Source organism: Balearica regulorum, chromosome 7 (assembly GCF_011004875.1).
Source record: "Balearica regulorum gibbericeps isolate bBalReg1 chromosome 7, bBalReg1.pri, whole genome shotgun sequence".
Lineage (NCBI taxonomy): Eukaryota > Metazoa > Chordata > Aves > Gruiformes > Gruidae > Balearica > Balearica regulorum.
In genome coordinates, this window is record NC_046190.1 from 14,208,915 (window position 1) to 14,233,601 (window position 24,687).

General features: G+C 44.7%; 1 protein-coding gene across 4 annotated transcripts in view; it reads right to left on the reverse strand.

The window, feature by feature from the left end:
- The window catches only part of NEURL1 (neuralized E3 ubiquitin protein ligase 1), a 161,688-nt gene that overhangs the window by 81,058 nt on the left and 55,943 nt on the right, over nucleotides 1–24,687 (reverse strand). The window contains exon 1 of one of the 4 annotated variants that reach the window (XM_075757999.1): nucleotides 21,863–21,917. The exons of 2 other annotated variants lie outside the window; for them this stretch is intronic. In XM_075757999.1, coding sequence (XP_075614114.1) covers nucleotides 21,863–21,890 — 28 coding nt within the window. In that variant the 5' untranslated portion in view covers nucleotides 21,891–21,917. Of the gene's footprint in view, nucleotides 1–9,101; nucleotides 9,290–21,862; nucleotides 21,918–24,687 lie in introns of those variants that run through there. One more of the 4 variants, XM_075757998.1, reaches the window with a different exon arrangement.

Genomic DNA, 24,687 nt, shown 5'->3' on the forward strand with positions numbered 1-24,687 from the left:
CCTGCATTCCTTCTAAATACATAGCTTCACTCACAATCGGAAAATAAGAAGGCAGCACGAGTGATGGTCTCTTTCCCTTTGGAGATGAAAAATCAGAGGGTGGCATTGAACTAGTTTAGGATAACCAGAAAATAAATTGAGCAATTTTCCTTTTCCAAGTTGCATGAAATTCACAGCATCAATAATGCCTTTGTAAAAGGAATTAGATTCTTAAGGCTCTATTTTATATTTGATAATCTGATTCTATTTGGTGTGCAAAGACAGAAGTCATTTTGATCTGGGATGCTTCAGCACATTATAGGCACCCATATATTTCTATCTTCCAGAGGCGTCTCTCTTTTAACTTTTTTTTAATCTCAGTCTCTTTGTAAGCTGCTATTTTTTAACCTTTGAAAAATACCAATTCTTAACAATCCTTACGTCTCCAGTCAGTGTCCCAACAGCCCTAGAGAAAAGTAAGGTTTTATTTAAAGTAGTTTTAGTTGAGTCAGTGAATATTAGACAGATCAGAGCTGAAGTTGTAGCTTCCAAAACTCTCCCCCCAAAAGCACTTTCCCTTCTCTCTCCTCCTCCCAAAAGCTAAAGCCAATGAAACATTTCTGTCTGCCTTCTGACCAAAAGCCTGATCTGTGCAACAGAAACTAAAATGCAGGATTTATTTAATTCCAAAAACGTATCCCCAATACCCTTGCCACCAAGTTGCTATTTGTCCAGTTTTCTAACATTTAGCTTTTCCAAGCAAGAAAAAGTAAAATCATGGAGACATTTCCTTAAGCAAAAGATGTTTACCGGAAATCTTCTTTACTTTAAAGCAGCAACCAACCCACAGCATGTATCGCATTTACGCCAGAGCTGTGACGAATGCCTTTTGAGCTGCAGTACTTAAACCACTTGCATTTTAAACAGCAGTTTGTCAAGTGATGTTAATTATTTGGGAGGTCTCTGCTCCTAGAAACATAAACATTTCTTTTTATACTGATCACATTTTCTTTTCCATGTGGTGCTTCCAGCAGAGACTGAAATTAAAATGGCTTCTTTGTGTGCCACGGTGTGGTTTATGGCTCAACTCCCCCTCTATGCTTGCAGGCGGGGGGTAGCATCGCACCAGGGCTCTGCACAGCACCTTCCCCGTCGTTGCTTTGCAGGTGGAAACCTCCCACCTGCGGAGAGGAGAGCTCTCCCAGGCTCAAACCCATCCACTCCTCCTTGAGTGTCCCTCTGGCTGGTAGCACACCTCTGGGACTTGGAGTAGCCTGAGGATCACTTGAACTTCGTAAAGCAAGCAAAGGGCTCAGTTGCTAGGAAGCACCGCAGGGAACAGAAGAACAGGCTCTTGCAGGAGTCTGATTCAAAAAAACCCAAACAACTTCCAGGCCTGCCAAGGTGCAACTCAAACACATGCTTCCTTCAAACCGCCCCCTGGTTCAACAGGCGCTGCTTTTGAGGTTGCAGCCTGGATGCCTAAGCTCTGCTTAAGCCAGGCCACAAGCCTCACAGTTCCTTGAAAACCACATTTTCAGTCCTGCTCTGGTATCTCACAGCAGGTCTTGCTTTTGCTGACAAGGCTATTGGCCAAAAGTTTCCGATGTTCCACATGGCTGCACAGCAAGGTCTATCACAGAGAACATATGGCTGTGTCAGCCAGAGAAAGTTTCATGAAATCACAGCAAGCAACTCAAAGACTTCACCTGCAGAAAGACTAAACCTGTGTTCTCAGAGCCAAACTGAGCCACTCACAAGTCACTTGTGGGCACCTTCTTGTTAGGGCTCTGTGTGCTTCGATCCATAAGGATCTCTTCTCCAAAGGTAGTCAAAGGCAGGAACAGCCTCTGCTATCCAGGGGAATTTTATAGACAGATCACTGCACATCCAGTGCAGTCCCTGCTTGGGACAAGTGTTGGGTCCTTCTCTGTTCTCCAGACTTCACGGACAAAGCCTGCTGTGAGCAACTTCTCCAGCCCTGAGGACTAAACCAGGGTGTCTGGGTAGGTCACTCCACACGGACCAGGCTCGCATGGCCCCTGTGCAGAACCACCGTATTAGGTACAACGTGACGGGGCAAATTCAAACCATGGGTACCTAGTGTTACTCGACCCACCATGCTTCCCCTCTGTATTGGGATGCATTTACTAGTCTAGGCAGAAAGGGGGTAAACTAAAAGGAGCTGATTTTCATAGCAAGGGGCCTTGGTTTAACACAAAAGCGTCTCATAAAAAAGTGTCTTTAACTCGATGGAGAGGGTAAGAACTCCAGATTTCTGCTGATGCTGACTGCTGCAGGGGCAGGCAACCAGGAGCATACTTTTTACATTCTGTATCATATTCATTAATGTATATGGCTTTTATTATATCCCCTTTTTACTATTTTCCCTTTTTCTTTAAAATGAAAGTGCTATTAACATGTCTAGTGGGAAAAATATGTTCATGCATCTGATCAATTATCATGGTTCTCTCTGAGCCCAACCCCTTTGCTGTGCTGTCAGACCCACAGTAAATCTCAGATAAACCAAAAGACTCCTGTCCCCAGCCCCGTCAACTGCCGTAATTGTGAATATTATTTTTAATGCCAACAAATTACAGCATCCCTTCAAGAAACAATCAAGGACAGAGTCAAGGAACAGAAATACCAGTGAGAGTAACTCAACAAGAGCTACAGACAAGGCAGCTCTGACTCATTTTGGACCAGCTTCACTCAGATAAATATGTTTTCAAAGGAAAACATTGATTTAGAGGGCGATAGACAGGGAGAAAAATGAACAGACAACAATGCTAATAGGGATCAACCCTGGAGCAAAGCAGAGCGATACGCAGGGCTGCAGCATATGCTCTGACCGCGGGCACTCGTACCGTGAGGCTTGCGGCTGGCAGCCACGCTCTTATTTAGCCTCAGGGAGGCAAGATCTCTCCTGACCTCCAGCTTGGTACCCTGCTGTGCCATCAGTAATCCCTGCCGATTCCCGAGGGCAATCAATAGGAATCAATTATTTACTTTGCTTTCACTTTCCAGGAAACTCCCTTTCCTTTAGGATTAATCTTTTTTATATTGATCTCATTGCAACCCTCTGCACGTATGGATATCATTAACGTAAAATTCTTTAATAAAAAGAAAGCAGGCCTATCAATTCTGAGATTATATGTCTAGAGACTGCCTCTTCTTGATTCCTGCTACATGTCAGCAATGGTAATTATATTTGTTTTGCAAATTTATTTTATACTATTAGCAATATGAATCTTCTGGCTGCGGGAGTACTTATTTTGATTAAGCCTGCAAATGATTCCCTAGGACATGTCAGGAGAGCCTACAAACCTTCCTGAAGAGATACCAACTACCTCTAAATTGATTGAATGATAGCTAAACATATCACCCATAATTCTTAAGAAAACAAGAGTTAAGTAAGGAAGAGGTGAAGAAGGATCAGAGGTAAGAACAATTCCACATCAAGGAGGGAGAGGATCACTCAAAGAGGAGACAAAATAAGACAACAAAATCTGACAAACAACATTCAGTCCCTAGGTCCCACCAGAATAGGGCATCAAGTTGACACAGAAAAACTAACAGGAAAATGCCATGAAAGCAAAGAACAAAATGAGAACAAGGATGCTCTTTGCTCTCACCACTTGTAACCAGACCCCTACAGTCAAATAGTGCCACAACTAATGAAAAACTCATTTGCCTTTCACAATAAATAGAATAGGTTTCAAGTACAAACGTGGTTACCCATAAAATATATATAGAGAGAGAGATACTATGCACTTAATTTTCAGAAGCGTTGTCAGCAGTCAATACGCTTTATCAGTCAGCTTGGGACATTGGCAGGTGACCCACAGGTCAGAGGAACGAACCGAAATAATCTCTGGGAGTCCCACTTTCAGCAAATGCCAACACTGCTTTGGCACCCTGCCCAGGGTCTTCTGCACCAGTTAATCCAACCCTGAGCAGGATTAATTTCTCATACACACACACACTCATTCACTCTCAGGACTATACACCAATCGTGCTGAAAGCAGAGTGAGTTTAGAAAGAGCCTTTTCTCCCCAGTCCCATATTGCTTTTCCACGAGCAACTATCTGCAGAATATGGGAGATGTTAACTCCCTAGTCAGGTTGATCCCATCACCAGTCACTCCGTCAAATGAGAAGTTACCCCAAAATCTAGACAATAACTTAGATATGATAAGAATACAAAGTAATACCAATTTGCAAAGAAATCTCACTAACATGAGATAAATGTTGTCAGGTCTTCATCTTTTTTCACTGATGTTGTTTCTTATTTCTTCTGGGATATCAGCAGTTTTAATTAGGTATAAGAAGTTGGAAATTATTAACTTGAAGGTGTGTACAGCAGTGTGCACTGGAGGACAATTCTGGTTAGTGATATTAACTGCAAGGGTGAAATGCAGTATTTGGAATAATTATTGCAGTATAGGCAATGAACATACAGAGTGAGAAACAAAGCATGGGGACGATTTCAGCACTTGCATATAGACATACCATTCAGTACGCTACAAGAAATTAAAAGAAAGCTAAAAATAGAGCTCTATTGTGCAAAGTAAGAATAAATGAAGCTGCATACAGCAGCTATTTTACACTAGGGAAATGGCCTCCACCCTCTGCTGTTCCCCAAAGCCCCACAGCAGCAGTTCTCGCTGTGGCTGAGGGCTTCCACGCTGCACCCGAATATCCCGTACCTCCTGCCAACACGTGTGGGCAAGACCCAGAAATTGTTCTCCAGGAGAACAAAACTCAGAGGAAGGACAATGCCAGTGCTTCGCACCTCTTTTGGACAGGAGTAAATGACCAGCCAGGTGCAGGAAAGTCTATGGAAAATAGATGAAATGGGAAATTACTCCAGACAACCACCCAAAAGCCAATGGGCTCCTGCTGCACCGTAACTCCTGCTTCCTTCTCCCTTTTTGTGGCACAAGCACACAACTGTGGTTGCATTGCTCACCAGGCCTATACACACTTGGTAAGGGGAGAGTCCAGCCATGCATAATACTTACGTGGGTCTCTATATACACCACACAAAGACACACGAGCCATTATTTATAGTGTATCCACAACTGATAGAGCATCATCTGCAAGCAGCTTAAAAACTCAGCCGTTCAAACTGAAAACCACATCTGTCAATCAGTACTGCTTCCCAGGCTAAAAAGCTGATGCGCTCTCACTAGGGACCTCTTTGCAATTACATTGATGCCATACAATTACAGCTTGGAAAATGTGGCACAAGATACCCTTCTTCCCTGCTCCTTGTAAAAATTATTCCACCACAAAACACTGATGAATGCCTGTGACATGTAATTAAAACAAAAATGAAACAAAGCCCTGCAATAAGGGACTCATTAGTAATTATGACTTGTAGGAGCAAAGGTTACTGAGCAAATGTGCAGGTATGCACAGACTCACATATCCCCTGCACATGAATTAATCCATTGCGTGTGCTCTAGGTAATCAAAAGCCCTCTGAAGAGATGTGTACATGTTAATCACTAAACTCCGCACATCTATATACACTGAATCCCTCTCCCAGCACAGTGCAGCAGCTTCCTTGGCTAAACCATCGCTTTGTGTTAGTTTGGTTCTGAGTGAAAGAGAAATAAAAACTACTCGGGTGGTGGGGTTTTTTCTCAGACAAACTCCTGGATTTGGCCCCCTAAAATTAAGAATAGGATCTTCTGCAAATAGCACCTCACTCATAGCCATAAGGAAGAATTAAAAACTACTGCAGCAGGTGACAGTTGAATCAAACACATAACAAGAACATATATGATATCTGCATCTATTAGAAATATGTTTCAAGCATGATTAGCTAGCAAGTAGTTTAATATAAATATTTAGTAAACTCTGCCTATGTTATAGGAATAGCATAGTATACAGTCGTTCTAAAGAAACCAACCTCACGTGAACAACAAGCAACCATATAAACATTTCCTGTTATAAAGATTGTTAAAGTAAACACCGCATGTATAGATATCACTTTTTAAACAGCAAGTAAACATCCTGTCCATCAAGGTTGTGTTACCTTTGAACTTCCTATTTCGATTCTGCTTCTCATTGCATAGAGAGCTCTGGAAAGCACCCCAGGACTTCTGTGGATAGTGGTGGGAAAGGGAGAGGGAATGGGGAAGAGGAGCAGAGGCTGTCATGGTGCCAAGCACAGGGACATGGATGGAGACTGCATGGGGACACTTGGGCAGTGCATGTCATTTTACAGGGAAGAATGACCAGCTCCCATGTCCCAACATGCAAAGTCATCAAATGTCTCCTTTCAAAAATAAAGGTGCTGCCTTTCATGGCACAAGCCCATTGGGGTTTGTTTGCTAGCAAGGAATTAGTCCAGGTGTGTCTCTCCCAGGAAGCTCAGGCAACTGATGCTTCAGTTCCCTTGGTTCAAAGCTTATTTTTCCTCCCAGTCCCATCAAGTGGGAAACTTTCCTTCAGGTGACTCAGGGCCCATTCAGCACCCACCAACTCCATCATCAGCACAGACTAGCACAGCTCTCCTGCGCTGCCACCGTATCAATGGGAAAGCAGTGTTTTCACTCAAGAAGATGCCTGCCCATGCAAGCATGCGTGTACCTCACCAGATGGCTCAGACAGGATCGACACAGCACCAGCTTGCAGGGCTTCACACAACAGACCCAAGCAGCAGTGCAGGTCCAGGGACATCCAGCATCACCACCACCACTGACCACACATCCCCGGGCATGACGCTTTGCCCACCCGTGGCTTTCCCCTTGCCAAAGGATGCTGAGATTCCTCTGCCCTGCAGGAACGCTGTGGGGCTTTGCTTTGCTGCTTGAAAGCAGATTTGTGGGTGCCAGGTGTTCCTCATCATGACAGTCTGCGTACGGTTGCACTTTACTATAAACCTCTGTCCCTACGTTAGGGCACCCACAGATTTTAAACATCACAACCCCGACTTTATGATTTTTTTGAAAGGGTACCTCCCTCCTGATCCACTTCAGGAGCTTTTATCTCAATTTATTTTTCCAACCCCACCAAGGTCAGGGTGGGCCCCTGAGGAGGCAGGGACCCGGCACACCGCTCTGGGAAGCCGGCTGTGTCCCCAGGACCAGCTCAGCAGAGCCACAAGCAGCCAGCCCGTGCAGTATCTCCCCATCTGAGGTGATTTTCAGCAAGGCTAAATTACTAAGGTGCTTGTGAAAATCCCAGCCCATTCTTGCAACACAGAGAGGTTACCAGAAATGTCTGGAGGACATGAATTTATGTTTTACCTGTGCTTTCTAAAAACAAAGGATGTCACCCCCCAGGGCTGTCAATACAAGTCATTTCTGTATAGTTACATTCATTTTCAATTACCCTTCAGAGAAATGGATAAGGTTTCAGTTTCTTTCCCCAGCTATTTTGAGACACATCTGAAACAGAAACATTCAACACAAGGATGGAACTGGAGGAACAGTAGCCACAGACAAACCACAAGTGCAGATGTAATCTATTTTTATTAAATGTGCTTTGTTGCATGACTTTTTATTATTTATTTTTTTAAATATAATGCACTTTTTTTTTTTAAAGCATCGCTGTGCTAAACGCAGCAGTGCATCACCTCTGAACATAACACAGCCTGTAGCCCCTCTGTATGAAGAGGGAAATTTGATTTAATCACCAACATCTCCTCATTAGTCTCTCTCTCCCAACAAAATCAAAATTAAAGAGAAGCACACTCGCTGGAGTAGAATCGCTGAAAGGCAGAAGTTGCAGGATTACTGGGCAGTATGCTGCCGGCTGCAGGCAGGAGAAAGCCCCAGCAGGAATGCCAAGTCCCTGGCACACACAGGAAACATATATAGCTATTATTCTTTCCCAGCCAGTTTTTTTTTAAATTCATTCAAATAACACTTCAAAGAGGAAAAGGCCCTTACAACCACAAGACGACAGCCAGAGCTCTTTTTTCACGTTGACCTGACAGTGCTGTTATTCTGCATATTGCATATACATCATAAGATTAGGGAAGAAATAAGGTCAGGCCATGGAAACTTCAGACCACAAATGATGACCAAAAAAAATCTCTATTGAGGCATGCTTGCTAAACATCTTTAGGGAGAAAGTCATCTACTCCCTAACTACGTTCATTTGTTCCTTAAACTATAGGGTTTGGACTCGGTGGAAAATATGAGAAGAATCAGGACTGTAACATGAATATTCACAGCTTAAGTGCATATACCTCATACATCTCTATTCAAAGAAAGGATGCAAGACACACCAAGCCCACGCCATGCTTTACCTACATCTTTCATACTCATATTTACTATTGTAACAAGGAAGTATCTCTGAAAATACATTAACACTGCACTAAATATGCAGCACATTTACTACATCCACAGTTAAACAGAACATTTCAGAGCAATAGGCAAGTTTAATATTAAGGAGTGCAATATTCTCACAGAAGTATTTATGGCATGAGATTTGCGCAGACAGGGACATGGCTAGTATCGCACGTTGTCTATAGATTGAAATTCTGGTTTAATGTTGGCCTATGCAGGACATTCCAGCCCCTTTCCAGCTCCCCCCTCTCCCTCGCTTTACATTACCCAGCGAAGACAGACAGCGTGCTGCACTTAACAGCCTTAGCTTCGTCTAAAATCCGTCAATTCAAACCAGCGTTCATTCCAAACCGTAAAATTTCAAGTGAAATAAACCAGAGTTTATTAAGAAGAAACTGCTGGTAGAAAGGAAAAATAAGGTGACTGTTTTGAGAGCTTACTACGCTGCCTCGCAGTAACCTTTGCCATCGCTTTGCTATGTTTCCCCGGTGGGAGCTGTCAGACAGTGCACACACGCACCCCCCGCTACTTTCTTTTCGCCCCCGACACCTCTCCGCACACCCGTCAGCGCTGCACAGCCAGATATTTGTCCCTTATCCCCGGCAATACAGAGAGACGAGCACACCTCCGGCCCGGGCTTCCCCTTCGGCCAGCCCCGCTCCGGGAGCGGGATGCTCCGGGAGGCCGAGCCGTGCGGAGCCCGCATCCCCCCCGCCCCCGCTGCGCCCGCCTCACCTTTCCCAGCCGCCTCCCGCTCCCACCCCCCAACACCCCCCCCACACCCCGCGGAGGGGTGGCGGCGGGTCGGCCCTTACCGTAGAGCAGGCTCCTCGTCACCTGCCCCCCCATGGCCGCGCTGCCCGGCGGGGGCACGGCCGGCTCCGCTCCGCGCCAGCAGCCCACGGCCCACGCGGGAGCCGGCTGCCCCGCGCCGGCAGCTTCCACCCACTCCCGCGCCTCCTGCCGCGGCACCGGCGCTAGGAGCTGTCATGTTTATTTACATAAGAAGGAGGAGACTTCGTGGCTTCCTGAAATAGCTGCCAGCGCTTCATCGATGCAGCGTGTGTCCCCCCCCCCCCCACACACACACCCCCCCACGCACACGGTGCAGAACGCAGCGGGCAAAGGCATCCACGCGCGATGCTACCGGAGGTGGGGGGGGGGGGCTAAGAGGGGGCTGCTGGCCGGGCTGAAAACCCGGCGGTACCCGGCTCCCCGGCAACGCTAAGAACAAAGCAGGAGGCACTGCCAACTCCGCTGAAAAAAAATTTCAGAACTCGTTTATAAAAAAATAAAATAAAATAAAATAAAATAAAATAAAATAAAATAAAATAAAATAAAATAAAATAAAATAAAATAAAATAAAATAAAATAAAATAAAATAAAATAAAATAAAAAAATAATAAAAAAAATCAAACAACTTTGGCCATATGAAACTTTCGCTACCCAGTGGTTTAATATCCTAGCACAAAGCCCTGGAATAAATTAGAATGAAAAAAAAATAGTTAAAAAAATTATTACCAGACATCACCACACCAGAGTCTTCAAACGGCTTCTGCTGGTTAATTATTAATTATTTAATAGCAAAGAAGTGCTTGAAATGCAGAATGGCTCGCCACGGACTGTAATAATAAAACATTACCCCCCGTAAACTCTTTTGTGTGAGGCTTGCATGCTCAGCCCAGATACAATGCTTCCTACTCTCCAGCTCGTTACCTCTGCTGATGGGTAATGGCCAGCGTTACTAAAAGCAGGGGGATGCCGAGGGTGGTGCAGGGAGGTGTGCAGGGTACCGCAGCCAGGGCTGGTCCCTCGGTTGCTCTCTGCACCCCACAGTTTGTGCGGGAGCTTGCTCGTTCCCTACTCTCCATCTCCAGCACCGCACGCCCCTGCCCACACGCGCGTCTCCCTGCATCTCTCCTGTCCACTGGTCTAAGGGTAAATTAACACAGCAGGTGTCGAGCTGCCACAGCCGGCCATGGCATATCTCAGCTGGCTCGTCCAAAACTAGTTCATGCATCTTTATGCTATGCTGCAGTCGCTCTTCGCTCTGCAAAAGAGCAGGAGTCAAACTTAGGCAGCCTTGAGTGCAGCTCTGCCTCCCAACTCTTACCATGGTGCTGGGCAAATCCTGCCATCCCACTGCCTTGACTCTGCCACCGGAAAAAACGGGAAATAAGATTTTTCTCTTGCCCGTGTTGTAAGGATTATTGCTTAGGATGGCTGGGTGCTGAGGTCTCAGCACTTCTGGGAAAAAAAAAAAAAGCAGTGCAAAAAAAAAAGCCCAAGCCAGAAAGCACAGTCAGGGTGTTTGCACTAATGCTGCATGCGTGAGGAAAGCTGTGCCCAGCATTTCCAACCTGCGAGAGGAGCCTCTCCTGAGCCCCCCAGCAGCAGCCAGGCACCACCACCAGCTCACCCACTGGCTCCCGCCTGCCCAGCCAAAGAGACTCGCGCCTGTACCCCAGAGCCACGCAGCAGCTCTTTGCTAGCTGAGTAGCGCGCAGGCAGCGCTCCGCTCCTCCCTGCCCAAAGTCACACTCTGCAGAGCTTACGGCAGCTTCTTGGCAGAAGACTCTTCCTTTTTTTTTTTTTCCCCTTCTATTTTTTTTTTCCTCCCCTCCCAGACTATGCTGCATTTACGGCAGCAGCGGTGCAGGGTGAGGACGCATCCCCAGGACCACCGCAGCATGGCCTCTGATGGGTGCAGGACATCTCTTGGGTCACGCCATCCCATCACAGCACCCCACTCTGCTCCCACAAGGACATCACTGGTTTCATCTCCTGGCGGGCAGCCCCCCTGTTTGGGCTGACAGCAAAGGGCCTGGGCGCTTACGCCATTAACTACCATGTTTCACTTAGAGGAATGAAGATTGACTTGGACGTTCAACCCCAAATTTTCTCCCTCAGTTTCTCATTTCAGCTCTGCTTTCCATCCTTACCTTAATCTTGCTCTGTGAATAATTGACTTCTTGGTTCACTGCCTCAACCAAGAGATTGCTAGGAAAAAAATATCATTTCACGTTGGCCCAAAACTGAATGCTTTGTGCGTCTTGCTGAACAAAATGTTTCTTTAACTCAAAATGAAGCATTTTATTTTTGGAGTTATTTTTACCTCATTTTTTCAAGTTATGGTCATTGAATCCAGCTCTGAAATGATGTCTTAAAAAAAAAACATTAAGCCCTTTGTTTTGAATATACCAAAAGGAAAATTTTGAATTGTTATCTTTTCAGATTATTTTATTTTTTGCAACTTATTGGCTTTGTTTGTTTGTCTGAGGGGGGGAGGGTGGAGAGGGCAGACTGCCAGAATGAGTCATCCCGTTTGGCAGAAAATGATAAACAATTTCAATTAATTTAAAAATTGCATTTTTTTCAGAAAAAATCCAGCACCCCTCTCTCCTGAACTTCCCCCGGTGCTGTGGAGCGGCTGCTGGGGGACGCAGCCCCACAGAGCCATCCACGGTAGCCAAACGGCCTCTCCACCCTGCTCTGTGATAATTCCTCAAGGATTATTTGCCAGGTGACAAATCTTTCCTTCACAGCCATGTTGCGCTGGAACTTATTCCTGATTTGTTCTTGTCACCTCCAGGTCCATTTCAGACCTTGCCCTTTTCCAAATTCCTCTTTGGTCTTTCACGTTTCTGATTTTTCTCTAGACAGAGAAAACCTATCTGCAACCCTGTTCCTACTTCACAGTTCCCTATGCCGATACCCTCTAGGTACCCTTGGGGTCTTTGTTTGCCCTTGCCAATACGGACACTGCCTCCTATTTTGGCATCAAGTATAAAAATCATTATCATCACCATTTGTGCTCCCTTCTAAATCACCAACAAAGTTATTAGGGCTGGACCCAACGGAAACCCGGCCCCTAAAGCCATTCCCATTCGTGAACAGCGTCCAGCAAACTCCAGCCAGGCAGCAGCACTGCTGTCCGAGCCGGGAGGAATCTGCTGCAGGAGTATTTTGAGGCAACGTCCAGTCTTGCTAAATATACTTATTAACCACAAGAATAGGATGCTGAGGCTGCAGAGGGCTTCTGTAGATAGATTCACAGTCATCAGGCTGTGTATTAGACTAAAACCTTGGATCTTTCCAAGCAGCCCTGAGCAGAAAATAGGGCACCTCTCCAACCCCTCCCAGGATAAAACCCCCAGCCCTGGGCATTGGGCAGTGGGTTCAGGTATGAAGTCGAGGGGTCTTGAGCATCTGCATTACTTCCCTGGTGTCCTGGTCAGAAGGCAGCAAGGAAGATGATGGAGACCCACCACGGCCTGGGAAAACACATCCCAACGTGGCTGCACAGCCCCTTACACCCCAACTGACGGAAAGCAGCAGTTACCTGCAGGGAACCACAGAGGGGAAAGTCAGCTCTGCAGAGACCTGCCTTGTGCAGGAGGAGACACAGAAAAAGCTACAAAGAGATAGGGAAGGAGGAGAGGACGAAAAATCTGCCTCATGGAGATCAAGGATAAGATTATACATATGCGCAAGCCAGGACAGGAAAATGAAATTCCAGTTCGTGTGAGCCTCATGCAGCTAAAACTCTTTTGGGACTGGATTTAGCTCTATGGAGAACTGGAGTTTACTCTTTGTAAGCCAGACAAAACAAGCAATAAAACATCTCTTGATGGGGGTTTCACCCAATCTAATGGTGCTGCAGGTAGAGATTACCCATCAAGAAACACGCCAAAACGTTTCCCTGAATATCAGTATGGGGGAAAGGAGGGAACTGTGGAAATCTGATATTTTCCAGGGACAGGGAATCTTCTTTTAATGATTTTTATGTTGAAAAAGTTTCATAATTTCTCTATTACCACCTGCACTTGACTTCATGGTAACAAATAGATTGACTAGAAATTGTCCTTTTTCACGCAATATAGTAGCTCTCAGCACACAGCTGGAGATCATCTAGGAAGATGGGAGAACTTAGGGGAACACATTCTCGAGCCTTTTTTCAGCATGAGTCTCTGACTGCTATTAGGGGGAAAACTTCACCTGTACAGAAAACAGATTTCCTTCAGGAACCTCTGCCACTGTAACGCCAGAGGAAAAACGATGTTCGCAACAGGAAATCATCCAAGAGAAAATGTCTCACCAGCATGTGCTAGTGTGCAAGAAACAGGGACCAGAGCTAGGAAATCTTACATTCTATGTATCCTTTTAACATTAATTAATTGCCATTAATGGATGGGGCTTAGACCAAAGACATGTCTGTGCTTTCAATTCTTTATCTGTAATGCAAAAATACAGACACTGCCCTAGCAAAAGGTATGCTGATTAGTTGACGTTTATGCAGCCATTTGAGAATATAACGAGTTACGTCATTATTAAGCATTATTATAAAGCTTCAGCTAATTCAGCAAATCTCAAAGTGTAAAGCAAAGGAAATTCAAAATCCTGGCTGAAAAATTCTTAAAATCAAAATCACCACTCGTACCTACAAATTCCAGCACTGCGACCACTAACCCAGGCGCTCATTATCCTGGCACAGTTCTCTGCAGGCACAGCAGGATGGGGAATTTAAGGACAGGGAAAATCTTTAGGCTGAATATCCACCCCACATTTGCACTCAGCATAAATGAGACATCAGTTGCGTTTGCTTCAGTGACAGGAGTCGCAGCAGCGCAGCAGTAAAGGCTGCTTCTCACAGGGCAATGAAGACATCAGAGAGGTGTTGTAATGGATGTCCAGGATGCAAGACTGATTTGGCGAAAGAGACACGATGATAGGAGAGCCCAAGGTCTCATGTCACTGCTCGGGGATTGTGACCCCTGCTCAGGCAGTCGAAGCTGCCACAGACATCCCAGCCCTAACTCTGACCCTGCCAGCACTCAGCATGTTATCATAACCTCCCTGTGCGACCGTCCGCAGGAGTGGAAGAGGGGAACGGCAGTGCTGGAGAGGCACATGAGCCTGAGCGACGAGAAGGATTTCCAAGGCGAGGAACTGAACTAACCCCAGGCCAAGTTGCACAACGTTTTTCCATCAGCATGCAAACGCTCTTGCAAGACCCCCGTGATGCTGGGTTTATCTTCAAAGACAGTGACTCCGTGCATGGAGGTGTCAGGAAAGAAATTAATGCCCCAAAAGCCAAGAGTGCCTCTTCCTCCTTGAATACTTCTGGGATAATACATTGAGAAAACCCTGTGGGACAGAACAAGGTAGCAGAGACTGGAAAGGACAGAATTCAGTGTAAGATGTGCCTTCCAGTAAAGCATTGCATGGGGCTAACCAGTGTTTCTGAAAAGCAGATTTTAGATGATACAGAAAACCCATGCCTGCTTTGGGGCTGTATCACCCATAATCTGCCAAAAGCCCATTCCCGAGGGAAAGTATCATGCTGTGCATGATACCGACTGCACCTTCGAATGCCTCCAGTCCTCACCTTCATTCATATGCTAAATTAATAGCTTAGCATCTCTCTGCCATTTCAGACTAAGTCTTCAAGCACAACACACTTCAAAAGAATCTTGGGCCTATCCAAATGTAATGGAAAATGAAGATAGAGGCATCTCACTAGAAGAAACATTCTAATTTTAAAAAAAAAAAACCAAAGAAACGCTGATTTGTAACACCTACTGAAGCTGACTTTTGCTTTCAGAACAAGCCTAAGAAAGAGAAAGAAGACTAAAGTTTCTATGTTCCAGCAAAGATTTTTCTTAAGTCTCATGTGAATATCCTCATTTTGACTCTGAGCGGAGGCACAGCACAATGGCAGCACGTCGGGACTGAGAAATTTGTTATTTCAAGCCCTGTTCTGTGGCCATTAAATGTCTGGAAACTCCGAACAATATTATCCCATGTGATACGGCACTATGACAGCCTTCAGCGACAAAAGCATAGTATTTTTCCAAACAGACCTTCAGGGAACTCTCTATATTATGTAAAAGTATATATATTGTACAAGTAGCTTGTTCATACTTTGTCATAAGCAATATCCAAACTCTGCACTGAAAAATGAAATTAGCAGCTGAAGTCATCAGCATTTTTATGCTATTTTCCCTTTAATATGTGACTGTTGAGCAAACACCACATTTGTCTTCACAATATTCCTGTAGGAAGAGGTGGTGCATCTCTCTGCCTGAGCTAGAGAAGCATATTTTGATTTTTGCAAAAAATTAAACAGGGATCTTACAAGCAACAGGTTAATTCACTCTACCAATCTTCATTCAGTGCCCTCTGGAAAGAGCGTGGGCAGGAGCTCTGTGAAACCAAAGAGGTAAATAAGATAATCAGAAAGCACCGGCACCAGGGTACAAATGAAGGTTAGATAGACAACTGCCACCCTGGCATGTCTGAGCTTTTGAGAACTTGACTTTGTAATCTTAATAATGTTCCCTCGGCGTAGAGGTGTAATTTCTAAAGATTTTTCTTAGCCAATACAGTGAGAAGAGAAAACAACCTCTGTGTTTCCTGTCCCACCCTTTTGAGAAAAGCCTCTCACTTGCACGCACTGATGTTTGTAACCAAGCAAAGGCACTGTGTGTTTGTGATGTAAATATTAGCCCAGCAGAGAAATACCTTTTTATTACCCTGTTGAAAGTCCTTCAGAGAGGGCGGTGAAGGGCATTGGGGTCCAAAAGAGACCTTCTGGGCTGGTGAGACAGGCAAGACCATGTCGCACGTCCACGAGACAACGTCCTCCACTGCACAAAGTTTCAGCCTGGGCTTGGAAAGGGTCCTGGGGTCACAGAGGAAAGTCCCCGATCCTCTCGCAGGACTGGCTCCCTGTGCACCCCTTCTCACCCCAAAGCTTCCCTGCCTCCTGCTGCAGGGCTGTCCTATAGGAAGTGGGATTTATTTGCAAAACTTGCTGTTACCAGGCTGCTTTCACAAACTCTTTTACATTACACTTCCAGGAACCAAAGGAGCTGGAGGTCAAATACTCCAAGGGCAAAATGCACCGCAGGGGTGAATTTTCCAGCCCAGGCAAGATGAATCTTGCAGGTATAAACACAAAACAAATCATGTAATGCCCATTACATGCCTTGCCCTTTCCCATTCCCTCTGTTCATCCATTGCTCACCTCTTCTTCAGTCTCCTGCTCTCCCTCACCAGATACTGCTGTCCTCTATACCTACCCATCCTAGTCTCTTTCTGGCTTTTCAAGTTTTATCTGAAATATACCCTTCCTCCCTTGCTATATCTTTTAACTCCTTTCTTCTGTTACTCAAATCAAAAGACATTTTGCATGTAACTGAGTCTCACAAAAGTATTATGAAAGATCACGAGCCAGATGCAGTAGACTGGGGGCAGCTATTATTGGGATGAGAAATGACTTTTGGTTCTTCAGCTCAGGAAAACAGGATTTAATCAGGACAAAAATCAGACCTTTACCTTCACAAAATGCCACTTGTTTTGGACCTGCTTTATCAAAGCACAAAGCAGATGAACACAAAATGGAAATACTGTACTAAGTACAGTCATGTTCCCCTCCAGCCAACATTCCCATTTCCAGTAGGAGGGGTCAGAGTTCAGTGGGACACAAATTTCATACAATTACCAAATGCAGAAGAATGTCTGTATGCCCATAATCTAAACCAGACTAATATATTCACCACCACAGCATCTAGACTGTCTCTGACCTATCATAGCTTCTTCTGACCTGCTGCAAACTTTTGCAAACCAAAACAACACTGCCTCTGCCATTGCCTTCTCTTCCCCCCATACGCCATGGTTCCAATCCAAAGGTCTTTTTCACTTCTTTTTCCTCCCTCCCCCATTCTTTGTCTGAGCATCCTCTTCTGTGCCGCCCACACACTTGGAGAGCAGGGAGCAGACCAATCTGGCAGGCTCAAATAAGAACAAAAAAAAGGAAAGAAAAAGAAAAAAGAAGTTGTTTTTAAGCCTAGAAGTCTCGTCTGTATTTTTATCTGGAGGGAGCAATCAAATCTCTTTTCCTTTCAACCAGAAACCAAAGAGAATGGTGATGGCTCCCAAAGTCACACGTTCTTACAAATCAACTCTGACAAAAACGAGGGGGAAAGGCTGGCATTTCTTCCCGACACACAGGCACCTTTGGATAGGAACGTTAAGCTTATTTTTAATCCTGCCTTCTTCCAGCACCAAGCACCAGTTAAAAAATACCCATTTGGGGTTCAATTAGCCAGTTTTCTTGTTTGCTTTTCTTAAAAAGGGCTGAGGACAAACTCAGCTGCCTGGAGGCTGGTTAACCAGCCAGGCAGCTATCGGCACGTCAGGGACTGCCGGGCTGGCTGGGCAGGCGCCCACACCTGCAGCACAAGATGGGGGTTCGGAAGGGCACGGACCCCCACGTGCAGCACGCACCCCCACGGTGCTGACACGGCCCTGGCAGCGTTTAGCCATCAAGGTCCCAATCCTGCGATCACATCAGCATATGCAAAAAATCCACTCTGGCATAAAGCATCTAATGACATTAATGGCACACAGCACAGCGATACGGTCCAGGCATGTGGAAATAATCACAGGCCCAGAACCCAGGATGACTGATTTTTTTCCCATTCAACATATGTTTTACTTAGATGTCTGCTTCTTTCCACCCTTCTTTCTCTCAGTCTCCCAAACTATTATTTGGTTATGGTGGAACACAGGAAAATGCCTTTAATACAGGAATATTATAGGTCAAACCACACCTACCTGAGAAACAATAAATGGTTAACTTAGATATAAACAAGAGATTTTATTAAATTCACATATTCCTAATAATAGGCAGAATCTCACCCCAGCACAACTACCCACTGAGCAGATAAAACATATCTGAACTCTGTTCAGCATGAAGGTCTAAAAATGTTTGTGATTCCTACACAGAATTAGAACCAAAGAAGTTGAGTTTCAATGAGGTATAAAATTTGTTTTTTAGACCCAAGGTATATGTTCCACAGGATGACTCAAACTCTAAGATATTCCGTGCAGCTATTTGCTTTCTTAAGGTGACCTGCGAGCCATACCCCAAGCTGGTAAAAATCAGCAATAACATAATTTACAACATCAGCCCAAACAGAGCATCACTCCCTCCCTATCAGGTCATCTTCACTCAGTTGTTCTTATGTCCTGGAGATGTTTTATCTGCACAAAAGCATTTTTACCTGTGCAGCTACGTGTCAACTACAATAACTTTTCTCACTTTACCTTTTTGTAGCCACACAGACAAAATGCCCATTTTCAATGGCTTTATGTACACAGTTGTGGCAACAGAGACTTCATAATGTAGATATGGTCTTTAACCAGGCTTACACCAAGTATGCAGCTAAACTGCTCTGTTGAAAGCAAATTTTCATGCGTCTCGAAGTGAATTAGCCACCACACTCTTTGCCTGTCAGGGCAAAAGTGGACATTGTCCCACATCTCCTCCTGCCTTGAAACTTCAGGAGCCAGTACCTGGTGGCAGCAGCGTGTCCTTGCCCATAGGAGACTGTAGCTCTTCCCAGGGGGATCCCCACTTGACTCTCACCCAGCCTTCACCTCCAAGGAGAAAACACAGTTGATGTGCAGTGCTCCCCAATTTCAACCAGATCTTCATCAAATTGCACTGTGACTCACTTCTAACTCACATACAGTATACTAAGTCCACTGACATTTCCAAGATATCATTCAAGGTCTGACCATGGTCTCACTCCCACTTCAGAGACTATATTTCCCCTGCAGCTGCAGAGTATGTTTGGAGGACAGGAGAGAAGAATGTTTTTCATTAATATAGAGTAGCTTAGAAGTATAAATCATTTTCTGTCCATCTAGATTAAGATAGGAACATTAGACATAGGCATGAAAAGATTAATATCTCTGCATGTTCAGTGTTAGCAGGACAGGTCTGTACATTACATGGACATGACGTTATTTCAGATGATGGTCCTTTTAACAGTTAGGAGTCTATTCAGGATCCATGTCTTGGGAGTTTGTGATCTTCCCAGACAAAAGTTTTTGCTTCAAGACAAACCCCAGTACGACCCATCAAAGCACAGGTTTATTTAAGAGAATGTGTATGAGATGTGGGCCAACGATACCGCAGTGACCCTAGCAACTCCCCTGTGAATCAGCTGCTCTTGCTGAGGAGGACGGGGAGCCGTCTGTCCATGGATACTCACACACCAGAGCTTCCTTGCTCGTCATTCCTTCTGGGTATTGTTCAGGCAAACCTAAAGATCAGTAGCTTGTCCTTCTTTCTCCACAACCTACTGTTTATTGCTAATACCATTTAGCCTTCTAGCAAACAGAAGCAGTGTCTCTATCACACAGCTGGGATGGACATTTATCTGGGTGAGACCACAGTCTGAGCCAATACTTTGTGGGATTTAGACAACTTGAGCTGAGGAAGGAGACTTGGAAGACACTGAAATTTGAGTGGGAGAGTTGTGTAAAGACGCACAGAAATATTTAAAGGAGATGGGCACAATAAAGAGGAGAGACATTTTTGCTGGCTCATGAAAATGAAACATATGCAGGGTTTAATCTGCCACCGCTGAAATCAATAAGAATTTTGCCAGTGAAGCAAAACAAAAGCAGAAATGGAAACAACATCTGACATTTGCTATGTTAGACTCATACAAATTGCTGTATTTAATAGCCTATGAGATGGAGAAATAATATACATAGGCAGTGGATGATTTTAAACTTCCACTTTCACAGTATGAGCGTACTATAATCTGGAGAGTTTGGAAGCTTGTAAAGGCTGCTTATGCTGAGTCATATTTAGAGAGAGATTTTCCATTTAGATAGTCATGCTAAATCTATAAAGACACCAAACAAAAGAACACATGAGAGGAAAAAAGATAAAATTACACCATAGAGATTAAGATGCATTCTCAAGAATAGAAAAGAATTTGGATAAAATTTGTTGTAAATAATTTCTTGTTGAGGTAGCCCTCAAAGTTCTTGGAATGTAAAAGGCAAAATATTTCTGTAAATTATTAATGTTTGGGAACTGCTAATACAAGCCTTAGAGGCCAATTCCTTATCTAGTATAAATGAAAGCATCTGGCCTTATATCTTTAAGATCATAATGAGATGGCCGCTGAGCAGTCACTATGGAAAGCACGGTATTTAGACATTAATATTTCTCTGGGCACAGAACATATAATGAAGATAACAAGGCAGAACAGAGAAACAGGACTTGGACTATCACATCAAAACCCAGGGATACTCAGCGGATTAGTCATGCAGGCAATAGACCTGCACTGGGACACAGCAGAAGAATGGCGTGAGGAACTGGAGAGAAACCTACACAACAGCCCAAAAGCAAGAAGAGGAACAAGATATAAAAGAAGAATTAAAGGGGGTGGGAGGGATGATATGTTTCAGAAAGCTCTCAGCTCTCACAAAGTTGGCAAACAAGGAGGTCATATTTTATAAAGAGCTCAGCAAGAGGGGCACCAATCTTCTTCCCAGCCAGACTCACAAATATTAAATCCGTGACAGCATGGCAGATGCTTGGAAATGTGGCCCTCCATGTCCCACTCCCACCACTTTAAAAAGTGAAGATTTTGCTCAATGTATTTTAGGCACACAGATTCCTACTGAGCAAAGCTTTGCAAATTTTTATTTTAAAACAGCCTGAGAGTGAGCTAGTCTATACCTCATGTGGGTTTTTCCAGCCTTTCACATCTTGTGGCCGGCAACAATGGTGGTCTGTCTGGCACATGCACAGACCAGGCTCCAGGACACAGAAAGTGTCAGATGCATCACTCCAAGGGCTGCAGTTTTGCAGATGCACTGGAAACACCTAATGACTGCATAAGGAAAGCACCTGTAGAAATCTTTCTCTCTCTCATCATTGGGTATTTTAGCAGCCCCCAGAGACAGAGCCAAGAAGATACTCAGCAATGCGCTAGTCATTATACATACCTATTTTTTCAGTATTCATAGATTGATGTAGAAGCATTTCAAAACTGAGAATTGCAAGGCCGTATATTGGTTGACATACTTTAAAATTATTTGCTATATCTTTGCTGATATTTCACTTACCACGGCGGTTAGCTGAAGAAAGAGGCCAAACAGGCTCCACTTGCACTTAGGATGGAGGCTGACCCAGACATTATCACATCAAGATAACCTCATGGCAAAAGGCCACACTGCTGAGATGTGAAGAAATCATCCTGTGCCCAGCACAAACCCAGCGTATCACCATCAGTAATGAACATCGGTAAAGGAAGCTCCAGTCTCAGCCAGGAGCATGGGGTTTGCCCTGCGGCTCCTCTCCAGGGCACCTGCAGGAGGGAGGCACCTGCCGCCCAGTCTCTGCTGATGGCAGGGACAACCGATCCCCCAGCCAGGAGGAGGAAGACAAGCTTCAAAACAAAGAAAATATTTTCCAAGATTGCTATAGTAAAGACAAATATTGACAGATCAGGATAGTAGGAGAGATGTGTCACCTCCCCCCCCCAAAAAAAGTCACTTGTTCAGATGCTGCCAGTAAAATGCCACTGGAGGGCCTTTTTCCATATGGCGGTTACACCATCACAGCTCCATCACAGCAGAGTCCCTACAGAGCCATCAAGATTGAATGGACCACGAAAACCTAAATACATAATTAAATTGCTAATTTACCTACAACTGAATGATTAAAATTCCTGTGTGACATACCCATACTGCTACTCACACACTGTCCTTGCAGGTGCCTCTAACATATAGATTGGCCAAGGTCTTCAAGGCTGCAGGTTCTTCAGCTGGACCATCTCTCACTAACTCCAAATGATTAAACTTTAGATAAGTAGCAGAGCGTTATCAAGCCACCACAACTAGACCTATGTCTAGCATTTCAGGGCAGTCAAATCTGGGGTTAGGTCCTGTTCTGCGAACTGTGTTTGTTAGAGACATTTCCACAATTTACAGCCCTTGGAATGCAACAGGCTCAGATATCATCATTTTCTAAATACTATCTACACAGCAGATATTTTGTGTGTGCACACTGTCCCTCAAGCCTCTGCCATCTGTTTACCTAATAAGTCAGGTGTTCATGTTTTTTAGTCAAAAGAATTAAATTTGGAGGTTGTCTTCAAAAGAAGAAAATGTGGTCATTCTTCAGTTATTGCAAAACCTTGTTAGAAATTTCTGAAAAAATTTTGGAGCACTAAGTGGAATGATTCCCCTTCTGTCACATATGAAAATTTACAGAGTAGGGTTGTAAGAGGGTGAATTGGCAGCACGCAGAATGGAGCCTGACACCACCTGGCTTTCTTCCCCCTTTTTAAATAAGCAAAGAGTAATATGAAGAGGCACCACAGCCACAGAGAGCTCTGACACCAGGCAAGGTGTGGAGGAGGAAGAGTAATGCTGGATGAATACTGATACCTAAACATGGCCACCAAGAGCCAGGGATGTCACAGATGGGTCAGATCCTGACTCCTTTAAGGACCTCAGACTGCCATCCCTGAGCAGCAGCGGGTCAGACCCCAGACGAGATGGGAGAGACAACCAGTGCCAGATGCACAGAACCAGGACTACAGTGCTCGAGAGCTGCTCACTCCTCTGCCCCTCTTCCCACAAGGGATGCAAGCCAAGCGGCAAAAAACATTTTAATGGACCGTCACTGGTGATGGACCAGCTGTGACACTTGGCGAGTTCCTCATTACCAGCCCCAAAGAAATGTCAATAATTGCAAATCTCATGTGGTTTAAGTTCAGCGTCTTTTCTGATTACTGTTTGTGTAGAGGAAGGTTCCCTGCTGGAGCAAATCCTTTTGCTATTTCTTCATATTCAAATAGCATTTATAGCATTAAATAAAAAAAAAAATGCTTTAAACCTACTTTGAAGTTAAAAGATGCAAAAATCAAACACCATGAATGCCTCTCTTCATTGCCCAAGCCTTACAACACGGCCATGATATTACAGTTTTCCCTCAACTGGACCGTAGACATTTGCAATGCTCTGAAACACTAATGGTAAATATAAACCCACCATACGTGGAAATAAGTTGTATTCACCACTGATAAATATGCAGACAAGAAAAACTGTGCTAATAGGAATGTTTGGAGAAAGTATATTTCCAGGCAGCTACAATCCCCCAACTGGTAAGTAAAGGTACTATCATTAAGAGATCTGTGATGTGCCAGGAAGGTGAGCAGTGAATGAAAACTCATTATTAACAGGTCAGAAGCAATTAATTGTTCAATCAGGAACAGACAAACTTTAGATACCAAGCACACACGTAAACATCTCAGATTTACCGAAGGCACTTAAGGAACAAGGAATGGGACAACGCAAACTGTTCACTGCACACAGTGCACCCAGTCTGAGGTGCCGTTGCAGCCCACAGGGACCCTTCCCGCAGTTCCCAGGCCACCTTCTATGGGTAACCTTCTGCGCAGCCACCGCCATCCTGGGCTTCTCTGCTCACGCTCTCAGCAAAGCAGCAATTTCAAGGGCAATCTTTCTCACCTGTGATGTGAAAAATGAAACTGGATCAAAAGCAAAAGCTCTTTTCCCAGAAGTCACCCACACAGCACTTTTAGTCAGCACATGCTATTTTCAGCATCCAGAGGGACTTTGGAGGATGACTGACTGTCAACAGTAATGAAATCTTGAAAAAAAAAATAAATACAGCTGTAACCCTTAATAAGAGGTACAGGGTTTGCTCCGTGCCCAGTCCACAGAAGATAACATGTCCATAGTACCCTCTTAAACTGCAGCTCACTCATTTCCCTGTGTTTACACCATCAGCTGTTGGCAAACCATAATTAATGCACTTTCTTGCTTTGAGGCTTAAGAACAAACTGTCTGACTGGACAGACCCTGCTCTGGTGGTTGCCACAGCCAGACCAAGGCTGTGGATGGAGACCGGGACCTCACCGGTCATTCATCGCTCCTCTCTCCATGTGGAGCAGAGTCCCCCTCACGTGCCCACCTTCCTTCCGTCCCCAAATCAGCCTTTGCTCACCCCTCTGTAGCTCTAAGGGTGGGATGGAGATGCACAAGGTCATCCCTATCACTGGTCTATCCAAATGGAAGCCAAGGATAAGCCATGGAGAGAAGGGTTTTCTCCTCCAAACATGAGGATGGGTGGCAGTGGGGCAGCAACCACCACCACAGCACTTGCTGCTCCTTACACATTCCCTCTTCTGAGTGGACTGCCTTTTCCCATTTATGGAACAGAGCACTGTTTGCTAAGTCATATAGAAAAGAGACAATGAAACTAAACGCACCTCTAAATTGTTTTATTATCCAGAGTGGGTGTGAGTTGCATTGCTCAATGCCACAGTCCACTCTGTGCTTGTAGGCAGCACTCTGCCATGGCTCGATAAATAAATAATAGCAAAACAGATCCCTCGTTCAGCTGCCCATCAGTAGACGGAGATTGCTGTAAACTGCACCAGAGCATCTCCCAAGGGCCCATGCCTGTCAAAGAGGCTTGGAAGGACAACACGTAGATAAAAGTTTTCCTGGCTCAAAATGGTGAGAAGAGGAAGTTATTCTGCTCAGATCACA